Source organism: Gopherus flavomarginatus, chromosome 20 (assembly GCF_025201925.1).
Source record: "Gopherus flavomarginatus isolate rGopFla2 chromosome 20, rGopFla2.mat.asm, whole genome shotgun sequence".
Classification (NCBI taxonomy): Eukaryota; Metazoa; Chordata; order Testudines; family Testudinidae; genus Gopherus; species Gopherus flavomarginatus.
In genome coordinates this window covers 3666378-3679050 of record NC_066636.1, presented here as the reverse complement: position 1 = coordinate 3679050, position 12673 = coordinate 3666378, and the positions used below count along the sequence as shown (strand labels likewise).

Sequence of the window (12673 nt, the reverse complement as noted above, 5' to 3'; positions counted from 1 at the left end):
GCAGGGCTTATGTACCGATGGGAGGAGCGGCAGGGAGGTGGGGAGGAAGGAAAAAGGGGTTGGGGTGGGATCTGGGAGGCAAGGGGGCTGGGACCAGAATCTCGGGGGTTGGGGGGAAGACAGGCAGGAGAAGCTCCCTCCTCCACACACATAGAGCCCCTCTACACCCTCCAGATCCCAATAGACACACACACACTAAAATACAGCTGCCCCCCCCCAAAAGACCCACCACACCAATGTGCCTCAATTCCCATCCAGCGCCAGGACATGGCTTGCAGGGAATGGGGCAAGGGGTCCCCTCTAGGGAGCTTCGGCTCTGTTTCAGCCCCATGGCAAGGGACAGGCTGGCTCAGAGGGGCAGGAAATGGGGCCTGGGGCCTTTCCATCTAGGGGACACTGGCTCCCTGGACTGACAATGGGGAGCTCTGTGTCCACAACCATCAGCCCTTTCCCCAGGGGAGATGAGTCCTGCTGGGATCTGGGGCTGAGGCCTCAAGCAGTGCATTACGCGGGGCACTCTGAGCAGGGGCTGGATTTGACCCAGGGACCGGCGGCGAAAGGCCAGCCAGCCCCCTGCATGGATCATCTCTGCTCAAAGGCCAACCCTGCCGCGCTGCCAGGTGGACTCAGACACTGCAGGTGCAGCTGGGCCCACGACGCCTCTGGTAGGCTCCATAAAGACGGGCAAAACATCACAAAATGTGGGCCCAGTGTAACTGGGGAGACTGATCCTTTAGGAGCCACAGATTCTGGGGCCAGCCAGCTTGATATGCAATTGATTAGACCCAGCTGAGATGCATCCGGTGTTTTCTATGAAGGATTAAGCTGTGGGGGGGGATGCAGGAAGGTGCATAGGTGACTGATTGATTGACTGATTGGTTGCACTAGCAGTGGAGCTGAGTGAACTGCCCCTGCAGCCTGCATCTTTTGCTACTTTGCCAGTGTTGTTTGTGTAAATAGAGCAACACCCTGGAAAAGAGACCTGAAAGATTCAGGCAGACCTGCCGTGGCCTAAGAAGCGTACAAGGAATCATTGCATTCGGTTATACCCAGTGGGGCAGTGTTTACAGCTCTAAAACAGAGATCCCCCATGCAGGGTGTTTGAACCAGGTGCCCGGCTAGCCAAGGACAAGCATCTTTTGGAAGGAAGCTTTCTATGAAGGAACAGCATCCTTGGCCCATTTTACTCACCCCATTGCTACACTATATACATAGGCTTGGAAGGATTAGCTTTTTATCGGTAAATATCGATTTCACCAGACACACACAGTGGGGTGGCCAGTTTTGGTTGGACGTATTCCTGGAGTTTCATCATGTGACATAATCTTTCATTAAAGGTTAATCTTTCATTCCGGGAGTCTCCAGGGCAATCCTAGAGGGTTGGCGACTCTACACACAAACCGATGAAAAATTATTCCCATCGACAAAAATCCAAATTTATCGACAGGCAAAGTAAGAAAACAGCAGCTTGCGAGATTATCAAGCTGTACGTTATCATTTATTAGGTGCATTACAGGAGCAGTAAACAGCCTTAGGCATGGTCTGTGGCTCCATTGTGCTAGGTGGTGTACATTATTAGTACAATTTAGTAGGTGCATTACAGTAGCATGTAGGCGCTCCAGTCGGGGACCAAAACTCCCTGCTGTACATTAATAGTGCAATGTATTAGGTGCATTATGATAGTGCCTAGGTCTTCCATTCTTGGCCCGGGGATGGTTGCGCTAGGTGCTGTACAAACACAGAACAAAAAAAGATAGTCTGGAAGGGGACTGGTCTCATCACATTGCAGTTTGCTGATCCACATCTGCGGTTGGCCCCGGAGCTGAAGTGGAAACTGAGCCACAAATCACCTGACGCCAGATGGGGCAGGCGGTGAGGTGCACCTAGCCTGCCTGCACCAATGCAACACGTGCCCGACCCAGCGTGCCCAAGCACAGCATATGCCAGAGCCTGGAGTAACCCTCTGCTTCCCTGCGGTTTAAATCCGCCTGCGTGCACCAGAGCCCAGGGCAAGTGCTACGTGGCAGCCAGCGGGGTAGTGTGCGTACTAGTCTCTGTCATTAACCCACCTCTCGGAGCGGCAGTGGCTAGATGGACGGAAGAAATCCACCGCTGACCTAGTTGCATCTACACTGGGGCTTGACCTAACTAACTCGCGCTGGGTTGATCTGATTTCTAGATGTCAAATCAATAGTTCTTCCCCCTTGCTGCTGTTCACCCTTGAAACATTTGGCGGGCTAAGACAGCCAATCTCTTTCAGTCAGTCCCCTCTCCTAAGATCCGCTTTACATTCCCCTGAGCCTCGGAGCCGACCACCTCCATGCCTGGGCCAGCGTGAAGCTAAGGATTTCGAGATGAACGTCAGCCATTTCTTGTGTGGCAGCCATCATGCCAGCAGCCCAGAAACCTTCTTTTGTGGTTTGTTTGACCTCAGAGGCCAGGTGGCTAAAGCAGGAGAGTCCGTCCCCGCTGCATCCTGACACGCGTCCCTCAAATGTTTGAGGGCCAAGCCCTGCGGGTGCCCCGTGCAAAGCACCGATCTTGATTCATGCACGTACGTTCCTGGGGCCCGCGTAGGGCTGGTTTCAGGCAGTCAGAGAAGTGGCGGTATCTGAAGACCCCCTCAGTTGGCTGGCCCCAGTGCGGGGCGAGAAAGCTGGTGGCAGTCACGGAGTGTCCCGTCCCGCTGGACGGGCACACAAAGGCCGCGCTTGTGAGCGCCCATGAGTCACGGCGATCCTGCGGAGCAGTGTGACTGATTCATCGCGCAGACAAAGGCAGCAAGGAACAGGATCACCGGCCACCAACCCCTTGGAGTTCGGAGTAGAGAATTGGCTAATTGTTCCGGGCAGTGGGGCGGGTAATTAACTCACCCCAGAGTGTGCTGACTGGACCCATCTGGATACCTGCAGCCTTTCTCCTCCTCCCCTTGTAAACACAAGGCAGCAGGATATGGGAGAGAGCGGGGGGAGGGGAGGAGTCAAGACTCCTGGGTTCTGTTCCCAGCTCTGCGAGGAGAGTGCTGTCTAGTGGTTAGAGGACGTGGGGCTGGGACTTCTGGGTTCTATTCCCAGCTCTGGATGGGGACTCTGGTGGGTCAGATAAGGGGGGGGGGTGGGCTGGAAACCAGGACTCTTGGGTTCTGTCGAAAGCTCTGGGAGGGGAGTGGGGTCTAGTGGTGGGAGCTAGAAAGGCAGTGAGTCAGGACTCCTGGACTGTAGCCCCAAATCTGTAGGAAGTGTGGTGTTTAGTGGATAGAGCCAGGGGGACAGCGGCTGGGAACCAGGACTCCTGGGTTTATCCCCAGTTCTGCTCCTTAACCAAGGCCTGGGCTAAATGGACCTCTTGCCCTGGGGCAGCGTGGCGAGGAGGGATACCAGAGCAGATGGGCCCATTGCTTTGATGCAGCGCAGAGAGGGTTACACAGCTGATAACTGGCCCACGGAGAGGAACAGAGGCAGGGAGCTGATTGTGGACAATCCCACACCATCCTGCTGTGCCCATGGAGCAAGGAGAGGCTGCTAAGTCTCTGGGAACAGTGACCCCTACTGGCCATGTGGGGTGCCTACCTCGTGATGGCACTTTAAAGGTGGCTGGGGCATCTATATCTGAACACTGGCTTTTTAGCGCCCTCTGCTGAGTGGGGTAGGCACCTAGGCTTGGCATGCAAATAAAATTAGGGCTGCAAAACCCTGCAGCACAGCACCCCCTCGTGTCACATCAGGGCATTGGGGCCAGCCTTGACTGCCAGGGGAGAGCCCCTCACCCTGCTCCCTCCCTGCAGCACAGCACCCCCTCGTGTCACATCAGGGCATTGGGCCAGCCCTGAGTGCCAGGGGAGAGCCCCCCACCCCACTCCCTGCAGCACAGCACCTCCCAGTGCTATGCTGGGGCATTGGGGCCACCAGCCCTGACTGCCAGGGGAAAGCCCACCCACCCTGCCCCCTCCCTGCAGCATAGTTCCCCCTAGGACATCAGGGCCAGCCCTGACTGCTAGGGCAGAGCCCCCATCCTGCAGCACAGCAGCCACTCTGGGGCATCGGGGCCAGCCCTGCCTGCCAGGCGAGAGCGCCCACCTCACCCCGCTCCCTGCAGCACAGCGCCCCCTAGTGCACACCTAGCCAAGCTGCTGGTCAATATGTTTATTCCCCAGCCCCTCGCGATGATGTCAGCTGCAGCCCCCTCAAGCCATGATGGTTCCTGGCTTCCTGCGGCAGGATTGCAGGATGCTGAGGAAGAGGAGGAAGATGAGGAAGATGGCCAGCCCCACCACCAGGGATTCGATGGCCGAGTAGGCGCGGGTCAGCTCTGGGGCGGGGGCCAGCACCCTAGGCGGGGTGACCAGGAACCGGCCCACCAGCCGCCCGCCCACGTAGCACTGGTAATAGCCGGCATCGGTGCCATTCCAGGAGGAAAGCAGTAGGGTCCCGCCGCCGGTTGCCTTGTCCAGGCTGATGGAGCCATTGCGTTGATGAAGGTCCAGCCAGGTCAGGGCGGTGGGGCCTTCCTGCCAGTACACGGGACTGGGAGCAGACAGAGAGAGGTTAGCAGAGTTGGGTGTGGGCCTTGCACATGCTCACTGGACAGGACTCCTGGGTTCTCTCCCCAGCTCTGGGAGGGGAGGGGAGTCTAGAGGTTAGAGCCAGGGGGCTGAGGGTAAAGCATTACCCTTCGAGGGGGGGCACCAGCTCCGATCCAGCCCCAGGGCGGGGAACTGGCTGGCTCAAGGGGTAACGAAAGGGTCCCCCTCTAAGGGGTGCTGGCTGGAATGAGTTCACCTGGTCTCTGTCCATTTCAACTGGCACTAACCAGCCCCCTTGCTCTCATCACCAGAGGCCGAAGGCCTGGCTATCCATGGAGCCTGCTCTCCCCTAGAGGGAGACCCTGGGGGTGGGGGTGTCTGGGGTGCTGGGATGGGGGGGCTAAATTGGTCCAGGTGGCCAGGACTAGAATAGGGGGAATCTCTCCCTCCTCCTGTGCTTATCTATGGAATTACCAGGCAGCAAAAATGTCAGAGTCAGCATCTCCCAGTGAAACTACCTGAAATGTGTCTAGCCCACAAGATATTCGCATCCCCACAACAGCAAATGCCAAGCCTACCAGAGCCTTAAGCACAGGCTGGGGCTAGAGTGGGATCAGATTTGCCAGTGAGACGTCTGCAGCCGGTAGCTAAACTCATCTGCATTGATGTGTTATGAGCACACGCAGCTGGGCAGGGCTGAAGCAGGGATGCCACCAAAACAGGCCTCAGGCAGGATTTTGTGCATGATTTGAACCCTAGACACTAGTGCTTGAGCTACAGGAGAAGCATGGTTAGCTGATAGCAGTAGTAGGTTATTCTCCAATGCATCAGCCACAAGAGGACGACCTGGCATTCACTTTTAATGAGGTGTTCTGTCGAAAAATTGTGAGATTGCCTTAAAAATTGCCTGATCGGCTTAAAAAAACCCTTTGTTTGGTTTAAAAAATGGTGAGATTGGCTTTAAAAAAAAGTCTGAGGCTGGCTAAAAAAAACTGTGAGAGCAGCTTCCAAAAATCATAAGGTTAAAGAAATGATCTGTGTCAGGTTGGTTTTAATTGGCCCTCTGATGTTGGAGGTGGGAGGAGTCACATTTCCAAGGTTTTCTGTGTAGCCATGTAGACTAGTTATGTGTTTTCCGTGAAAGCAGAGGTTCGAGCGCTAACATGATTCCAGTGGTCGAGGGCTTTAGGAAAATTGGGAGTCACAGTAAAATCATGAGGGCTGGCACCACTGGATGCTACCAGAAAATAGCATGTGGGGAATGAATTAACGAGGTGTGATTTTTCTGTTCGGATCTGGGATGATGTTAGTGGATGGTGAAAGCTACAGGTCAGAAGCCCCCAGAGGTGGAGTTTGTATCCCTTGAGCAGGAGCTAGACTCATTTTGGAGCCAAGACGCCTGGGTTCATAGCCAATATCTCTTGTATTCAAGTGCGCTGGGGTTTTAAAAGACCATACATGGGCAGGGACTTGGTGTTACACTTTGCTGAGGATGGCATTGACATCAGCACTGGTTGCGAGGGGAGAACGCCCCCACTGCACCCCCCCCCAGAGCACTGCGCTCCTGACTGCCAGGGGAGAGCCCCCCCGGGCATTGGGGCCAGCACTGACTGCCTGGGGAGGGCCCTCACCCTGCTCCCTGCAGCACAGCGCCCCCTAGTGCCATGCTGGGGCATCGGGCACCAGAGGAGAGTGCCCCTACCCTGCTCCCTGTGGCACAGCGCTCCCTAATGCCGGGCTGGAACCCCTTTGTTCCAGGCACTGTCTCCTGATCCCACAGCTCAGTTTCAACCAGGGTGAAGGTTCACTGTGGTGGTAAATTATTAACCTGGCTCCCGTTCCCAACACCCACACAGGAACCAGCTCAGTGCAAATAAGCTGACTCCTTCCAATCTACCCCGTTCCCTCCCCAGGGCCCCTCCAATTTCACCCTACTGAGGAGCCTGGATTTATCCCCATACATGAGGGCTGGATTCTGCAACAGACCTGAGCTCTTGGCTAGGGGACAGATTTTTAGAGATGGGGGGGATATTGCTCTAGATGGGCCACCCATGGGTCTGATCTGGGGTGGGGTGGGAATACCAGCTGAGGTGGGACCATGGGTCTGATCTGGGGTAGCAGGGAGAGGGCCTGATACCAGGGTAGATGGGCCCATAGGTCTGATCCGGGGATGGAGGGTGGGATACATGGCTGCACGGGCCCCTGGGTCTCCACAGCATGGCCTGGCTCCTTGTACCTGTATATCGAGGCCGTTGGGCACCTCAGCCTGGCGCTGGCGTAGGGCAGGGCTCGGTAGTGGGTGATGACAAGGAGGGGGGCCTTGCCCCATTCATCCCGGCTGAGGGTGTAGGCCCTGTCACATGGCACCTCACAGCTCTCCACCCGCAGCTCCGGCCCCCGCTGGGGCAGCCCTCGCCCGGCCAGCCCGCATGGCAGGGGCCCCTGGGGGCGTGATGCCAGCTGAGCATAGCAGAACCCCACCCGCTTCCTCTCGCCGGGGCCACCGCAGCGGTCGCAGGGCTGCCAGCGCGCCCAGGCGGTGAACAGCTGCCTCTGGTCTCCACCGGCCAGCTCCACGGTGGTGTTAGCTAGCGGGGGCTTTCCCAGGCTGGCGTGGCTGATGTGGAGACGCCTGGCGTCCTGGAAATCCACCTCGTAGTAGGCCAGCATGGCGTCGCCGCGGCGGCAGGTGTAGATGCCCGAGTCCTCCACGCTGGGATCCAGAATCCGCAGGTCGCCCCGGAGCATCCGGGTTTTCAAGCGCAGCTGCCACAGCTTGGCGCGAATGGGGATGAGCGCCAAGGGGTGCCCGGTGCGGATGAAGGTGGCCGGCCGCTCCCCAGGCCGGGAGGGATCCACATACTGCCAAGAGACCGGGCCCTGGTGGGGGGCGCCTGGGCACCTCAGGGTCACAGGGTTGTCTGAGATCAAGGCCAGCGTGCATGGGTGGCCCGGGAGGCAGGGCTTTGGCAGGGAGACGCCTTGGGATGGGTCGCCATTGGCCACGGCAGAGATCAAGGCAAAGAGGAAGCTGAGGGCCACTGCTCGGGGGCACATGGCTGGCTGGGGTGTGCCCAGAGGCTGGAGCAGGAGGCAACGGCTTGCTGACCTCATTGTGATGTCATCAGTCTGAGCATGAGGTCATAATTGCCCTTGCTCAGCAGGGGCCAGCTGGGGAGCCCCAGGGAGAGCACGCTGGATTCTCAGCTCCCTGAAGTCAAACTGGAGTCACCTCTGACTGCAATGGGGGCAGGGTTGGGGTCTGATCTCAGCTCCCCCCAAGTCGATCTGGAGTCACCCCCTGACTGCAATGGAGGCAGAGCTGGATTCTGATCTCAGTTCCCCCGGGGTCGATCCAGAGTCACTCCCTGACTGCAATGGGGGCAGGGCTGGGGTCTGATCTCAGCTCCCCCCAAGTTGATCTGGAGTCACCCCCTGACTGCAATGGAGGCAGAGCTGGATTCTGATCTCAGTTCCCCCGGGGTCGATCCGGAGTCACCCCCTGACTGCAGCGGGGGCAGGGCTGAGTTCTGATCTCAGTTCCCCCGGGGTCGATCCAGAGTCACCCCCTGACTGCAATGGGGGCAGGGCTGGGGTCTGATCTCAGCTCCCCCCAAGTCGATCCGGAGTCACCCCCTGACTGCAATGGAGGCAGAGCTGGATTCTGATCTCAGTTCCCCTGGGGTCGATCCGGAGTCACCCCCTGACTGCAGTGGGGGCAGGGCTGGGTTCTGATCTCAGTTCCCCCAGGGTCGATCCGGAGTCACCCCTGACTGCAGCGGGGGCAGGGCTGGATTCTGATCTCAGTTCCCCCGGGGTCGATCCAGAGTCACTCCCTGACTGCAATGGGGGCAGGGCTGGGGTCTGATCTCAGCTCCCCCCAAGTTGATCTGGAGTCACCCCCTGACTGCAATGGAGGCAGAGCTGGATTCTGATCTCAGTTCCCCCGGGGTCGATCCGGAGTCACCCCCTGACTGCAGCGGGGGCAGGGCTGAGTTCTGATCTCAGTTCCCCCGGGGTCGATCCAGAGTCACCCCCTGACTGCAATGGGGGCAGGGCTGGGGTCTGATCTCAGCTCCCCCCAAGTCGATCCGGAGTCACCCCCTGACTGCAATGGAGGCAGAGCTGGATTCTGATCTCAGTTCCCCTGGGGTCGATCCGGAGTCACCCCCTGACTGCAGTGGGGGCAGGGCTGGGTTCTGATCTCAGTTCCCCCAGGGTCGATCCGGAGTCACCCCTGACTGCAGCGGGGGCAGGGCTGGATTCTGATCTCAGTTCCCCCGGGGTCGATCCGGAGTCACCCCCTGATTGCAGTGGGGGCAGGGCTGGGTTCTGATCTCAGTTCCCCCGGGTTCGATCCGGAGTCACCCCTGACTGCAGCCGGGGCAGGGCTGGGTTCTGATCTCAGTTCCCCCCAAGTCAATCCGGAGTCACCCCCTGACTGCAGAGGGGGCAGGGCTGGGTTCTGATCTCAGCTCCCCCAGGGTTGATCCGGAGTCACGCTCTGGCTGTAGTAATTCTGATCTCAAATACACATGTGTAAATTCAAAATGCATCCACACACTCTGGGCATCCCTAGCCTTTGTTTGCCAGAATCTGGGAATGGGCCACGGGGAGGAGGGTCTCAGGGCTTCAGTCCTGCTCCTGCTAAGCATGTGCCTACTTTAAGGGTATGTCTACACTGCTGCTGTAAGGTACTCAGTGTAGCCGCTCTTTGTGGCCTGGTCTACACTACGCGTTTAAACCGAATTTAGCAGCGTTAAACCGAATTAACCCTGCACCCATCCACACAACGCGGCCCTTTATATCCATATAAAGGGCTCTTTAAACCAGCTTCTGTAATCCTCCCCAAGGAGAGGAGTAGCGCTGAAATTGGTATTGCCATGTTGGATTAGGGTTAGTGTGGCCGCAAATTGACGGTATTGGCCTCCGGGCGGTATCCCACAGTGCACCATTGTGACCGCTCTGGACAGCAATCTGAACTCGGATGCACTGGCCAGGTAAACAGGAAAAGCCCCGAGAACTTTTGAATTACATTTCCTGTTTGCCCAGCGTGGAGCTCTGATCAGCACGGGTGGCGATGCAGTCCCAAATCCAAAAAGAGCTCCAGCATGGATCGTACGGGAGATACTGGATCTGATCGCTGCATGGGGAGACAAATCTGTTCTATCAGAAGACGAAATGCCAAAGCTTTTGAAAAAATCTCCAGGCTATGATACATGGAGGGAGGGAGGGGGTACTGAGGACTCCAGCTATCCCACAGTCCCCACAGTCTCCGAAAAGCATTTGCATTCTTGGCTGAGCTCCCAATGCCTGAAGGGTCAAAAACATTTTCCTGGGTTTTTAAGGGTATATGTTATCAATTTACACCCTTCCCCCATCCCGGAAAGAAAAGGGAAAAAAAAACATTTCTCGCCTTTTTTCAGTGTCACCCTATGTCTACTGCATGCTGCTAGCAGACGCAGTGCTGCAGCGCTGAACACCAGCATCCCCTTCCCGGTGGCAGATGGTTCAATATGACTGATATCTGTCTTCATCATCAGCCCGTGAGTGCCCCTGGCTGGCCTCGGTAAAAATGGGAATGACTCCTGGTCATTCCCGGCAGATGGTACAGAATGGCTGGTAACCATCCTCATCATAGCAACTGGAGGCTGAGCTCTATCAGCCCCCACACCCTTTCATGTCTAAAGAAAAGATTCTGTACTGCCTGGACTATCATAGCAGCGGGAGGCTGCGCTCCTCTCCGCCCCCCCCCCCACCCTTTAATGTCCTGCTTGGACTATCATAGCAGCTGGAGGCTTCCTCCTCCTCATTTTATCTCACTAAAAAGTCAGTGTTTCTTATTCCTGCATTCTTTATTACTTCATCACACAAATGGGGGGACACTGCCACAGTAGCCCAGGAGGGTTGGGGGAGGAGGGAAGCAATGGGTGGGATTGTTGCAGGAGCATCCCCTAGAATGGCATGCAGCTCATCATTTCTGCGGGATCTGACATGGAGCGGCTGTGCTCTCTGGTACACTGGTTCTCTAGTACACTTGCCCCATATTCTAGGCAGGACTGACTCTATTTTTAGACAAAACATGAAGAAGGGAATGACCCAAGGAGTCATTCCCATTTTTGTCCATACGCCCCTTGCCGACCTCAGCGAGGGCAGCCAAGAGCACTCATGACAACAGCAGACGATACAGAACAACTGATAACCGTTATCTCATCACCAATTTACAATGGCATGTCAGACGGTGCAATAGGGATGGTAATCATCTCTGCTACCTTGCAAAGGCAAATGAACACTGCTGTGTAGCACTCCAGTACTGCCTCTGTCAGCAGCATCCAGCACACATATGGTGACAGTGACAAAAGGCAAAACGGGCTCCATGGTTGCTGTGCTATGGCGTCTGCCAGGGCAATCCAGGGAAAAAGGGCGCGAAATGATTGTCTGCCGTTGCTTTCATGGAGGAAGGATTGAGTGACGACATTTACCCAGAATCACCTGTGACACTGTTTTTGCATTGGGATCTCAACCCAGAATTCCAATGGGCGGGGGAGACTGTGGGAACTATGAGATAGCTACGGGATAGCTACCCACAGTGCAACGCTCCAGAAATCGACGGTAGCCTCAGACCATGGACGCACACCACCGAATTAATGTGCTTAGTGTGGCCGTGTGCACTCGACTTTATACAATCTGTTTTACAAAACTGATTTATGTAAAATCGGAATAATCTCATAGTGTAGACATGCCCTGTGAAAAATTAAACCACCCCCAACGAGGGGCGGTAGCTTTGTTGGTGGCAGAGTGTCTCCAGCGCTGTACACACCAGCACTTTACATAGGTAAAACTTTTGCTGGTCAGGGAGATGTTTTTTCACACCCCTGACTGACAAGTTTTATTGACAAAAAGGCAGTGTAGACATAGCTAAGCGAGTTCCCAGCAGGAGTGAAGTAATTCTGCTGCAAGCACATGCGTATGTGTTTATAGATTGGGACTTTAGTTTTCTCTGTGAAAAGTTTTTGAAAACTTTTCTCCCCTCAATAAAATGATTCCCAAAAACTTTCCCAAGGATTCTCAAAACCTTTTTCTGCCCTCCAAAAATAAATTTCACAAACGTTTTCGTCCTTAAATTCAAAATCTCCCCCCCCCATGAAAAGACTCAAATACTTTTTCAGCCCTCAACAAAAGTTTTGGAAAACATCTCCACGAAGTTTGGAAACATTTTTGTCCCAGATTTTCATAACTGAACCATTTCTCCTTTCAAAACCTTTTCCTTCCTCAAACAAAGAAGTTTTGAAGAGTTTTCCTCCATTAAAAAGGAGTTTCTGAAGGTTCTCACTCCTCAAAGTAAGTTTTTATAACTTTTCTGCCTCTCGGGTAAAAAAGTTCTGGGGGAGATAAATATTTGGTGGGAGTTGGATATTATCTCACTGTTTCCTTGCACTCACCCGTGGGTCTGTCTGAATCCATGTTGTCTCTTCTCTTATATTTACATTGAAAGCTCTTTGCAACAGGGACTGTTTTTCTGTCTTGTGTTTGTATGTCACCTAGCACATTGGGATCTTGGTCCATGACTAGGGCACCTAGATGTTACATCAATCTAAATAAAATTAATAATAATTAATAAACATTTTTAAACAATTGGAAGGGGAAAAAGTTTTGAGAACTTTTATTGTGCCGAGAGTAAAGTTTAAAAAAAAAAATTTTTTAATAGGAAAAGTGTTTTAAACTCTTTTTGGGAGGTAGAAAAAAAATTAAAACTGTTTTTTGGAGGGGAAAATGTTTTGAAATTTTTATGGAAGGAGAAAAAGTTTTGGAGACTCTTCTTGGAAGGGTAAAGTGTTTTCAAAACTCGTAGTAAAGTTTCTGAAACTTTTTTTTTAATACAAAAAGGTTTTGAAACTCTTTTTAGAGGCAAAAAGTGTTTGAAGCTTTCTTTTGGAGATGGTAAAAATTTTCAAAACTTATGTTGAGCAGGGAGGAAAGTTTCAGACACTTTTTGCAAAAAAAGTTTTCAAAATCATTTGTTGGCAGTGGAAAAAGTTTCAGAAACTTTTTTGGAAGGGGAAAAAGTTTTGAAAGTTTCCCTTTCCCCCTCCAAAAAAAGTTTCTAAAACTTTTCAGTGCCAATTTTGTTTCCTTCCTTTTAAAGTCTTT

General features: G+C 54.2%; 1 protein-coding gene across 1 annotated transcript; it reads right to left on the bottom strand.

Annotated features, from left to right (window-relative positions):
- Positions 1–4183: 4183 nt before the first annotated feature.
- FAM187B (family with sequence similarity 187 member B) lies at positions 4184–7636 on the bottom strand. The gene is made up of 2 exons (XM_050930223.1): positions 6759–7636; positions 4184–4523 (listed from the first exon to the last, which is right to left on the bottom strand). The coding sequence occupies exons 1-2, from the start codon at positions 7634–7636 to the stop codon at positions 4184–4186; spliced, it is 1218 nt and encodes a 405-aa protein (XP_050786180.1).
- Positions 7637–12673: the final 5037 nt, after the last annotated feature.

Coding starts and splice junctions, on each gene's coding strand:
- FAM187B (XM_050930223.1), bottom strand. CDS start 7,636: ATGAGGTCAGCAAGCCGTTGCCTCCTGCTCCAGCCTCTGGGCACACCC. Junction 4,524..6,758: donor CCAACGGCCTCGATATACAG/GTACAAGGAGCC, acceptor GTCTGCTCCCAG/TCCCGTGTACTGGCAGGAAG.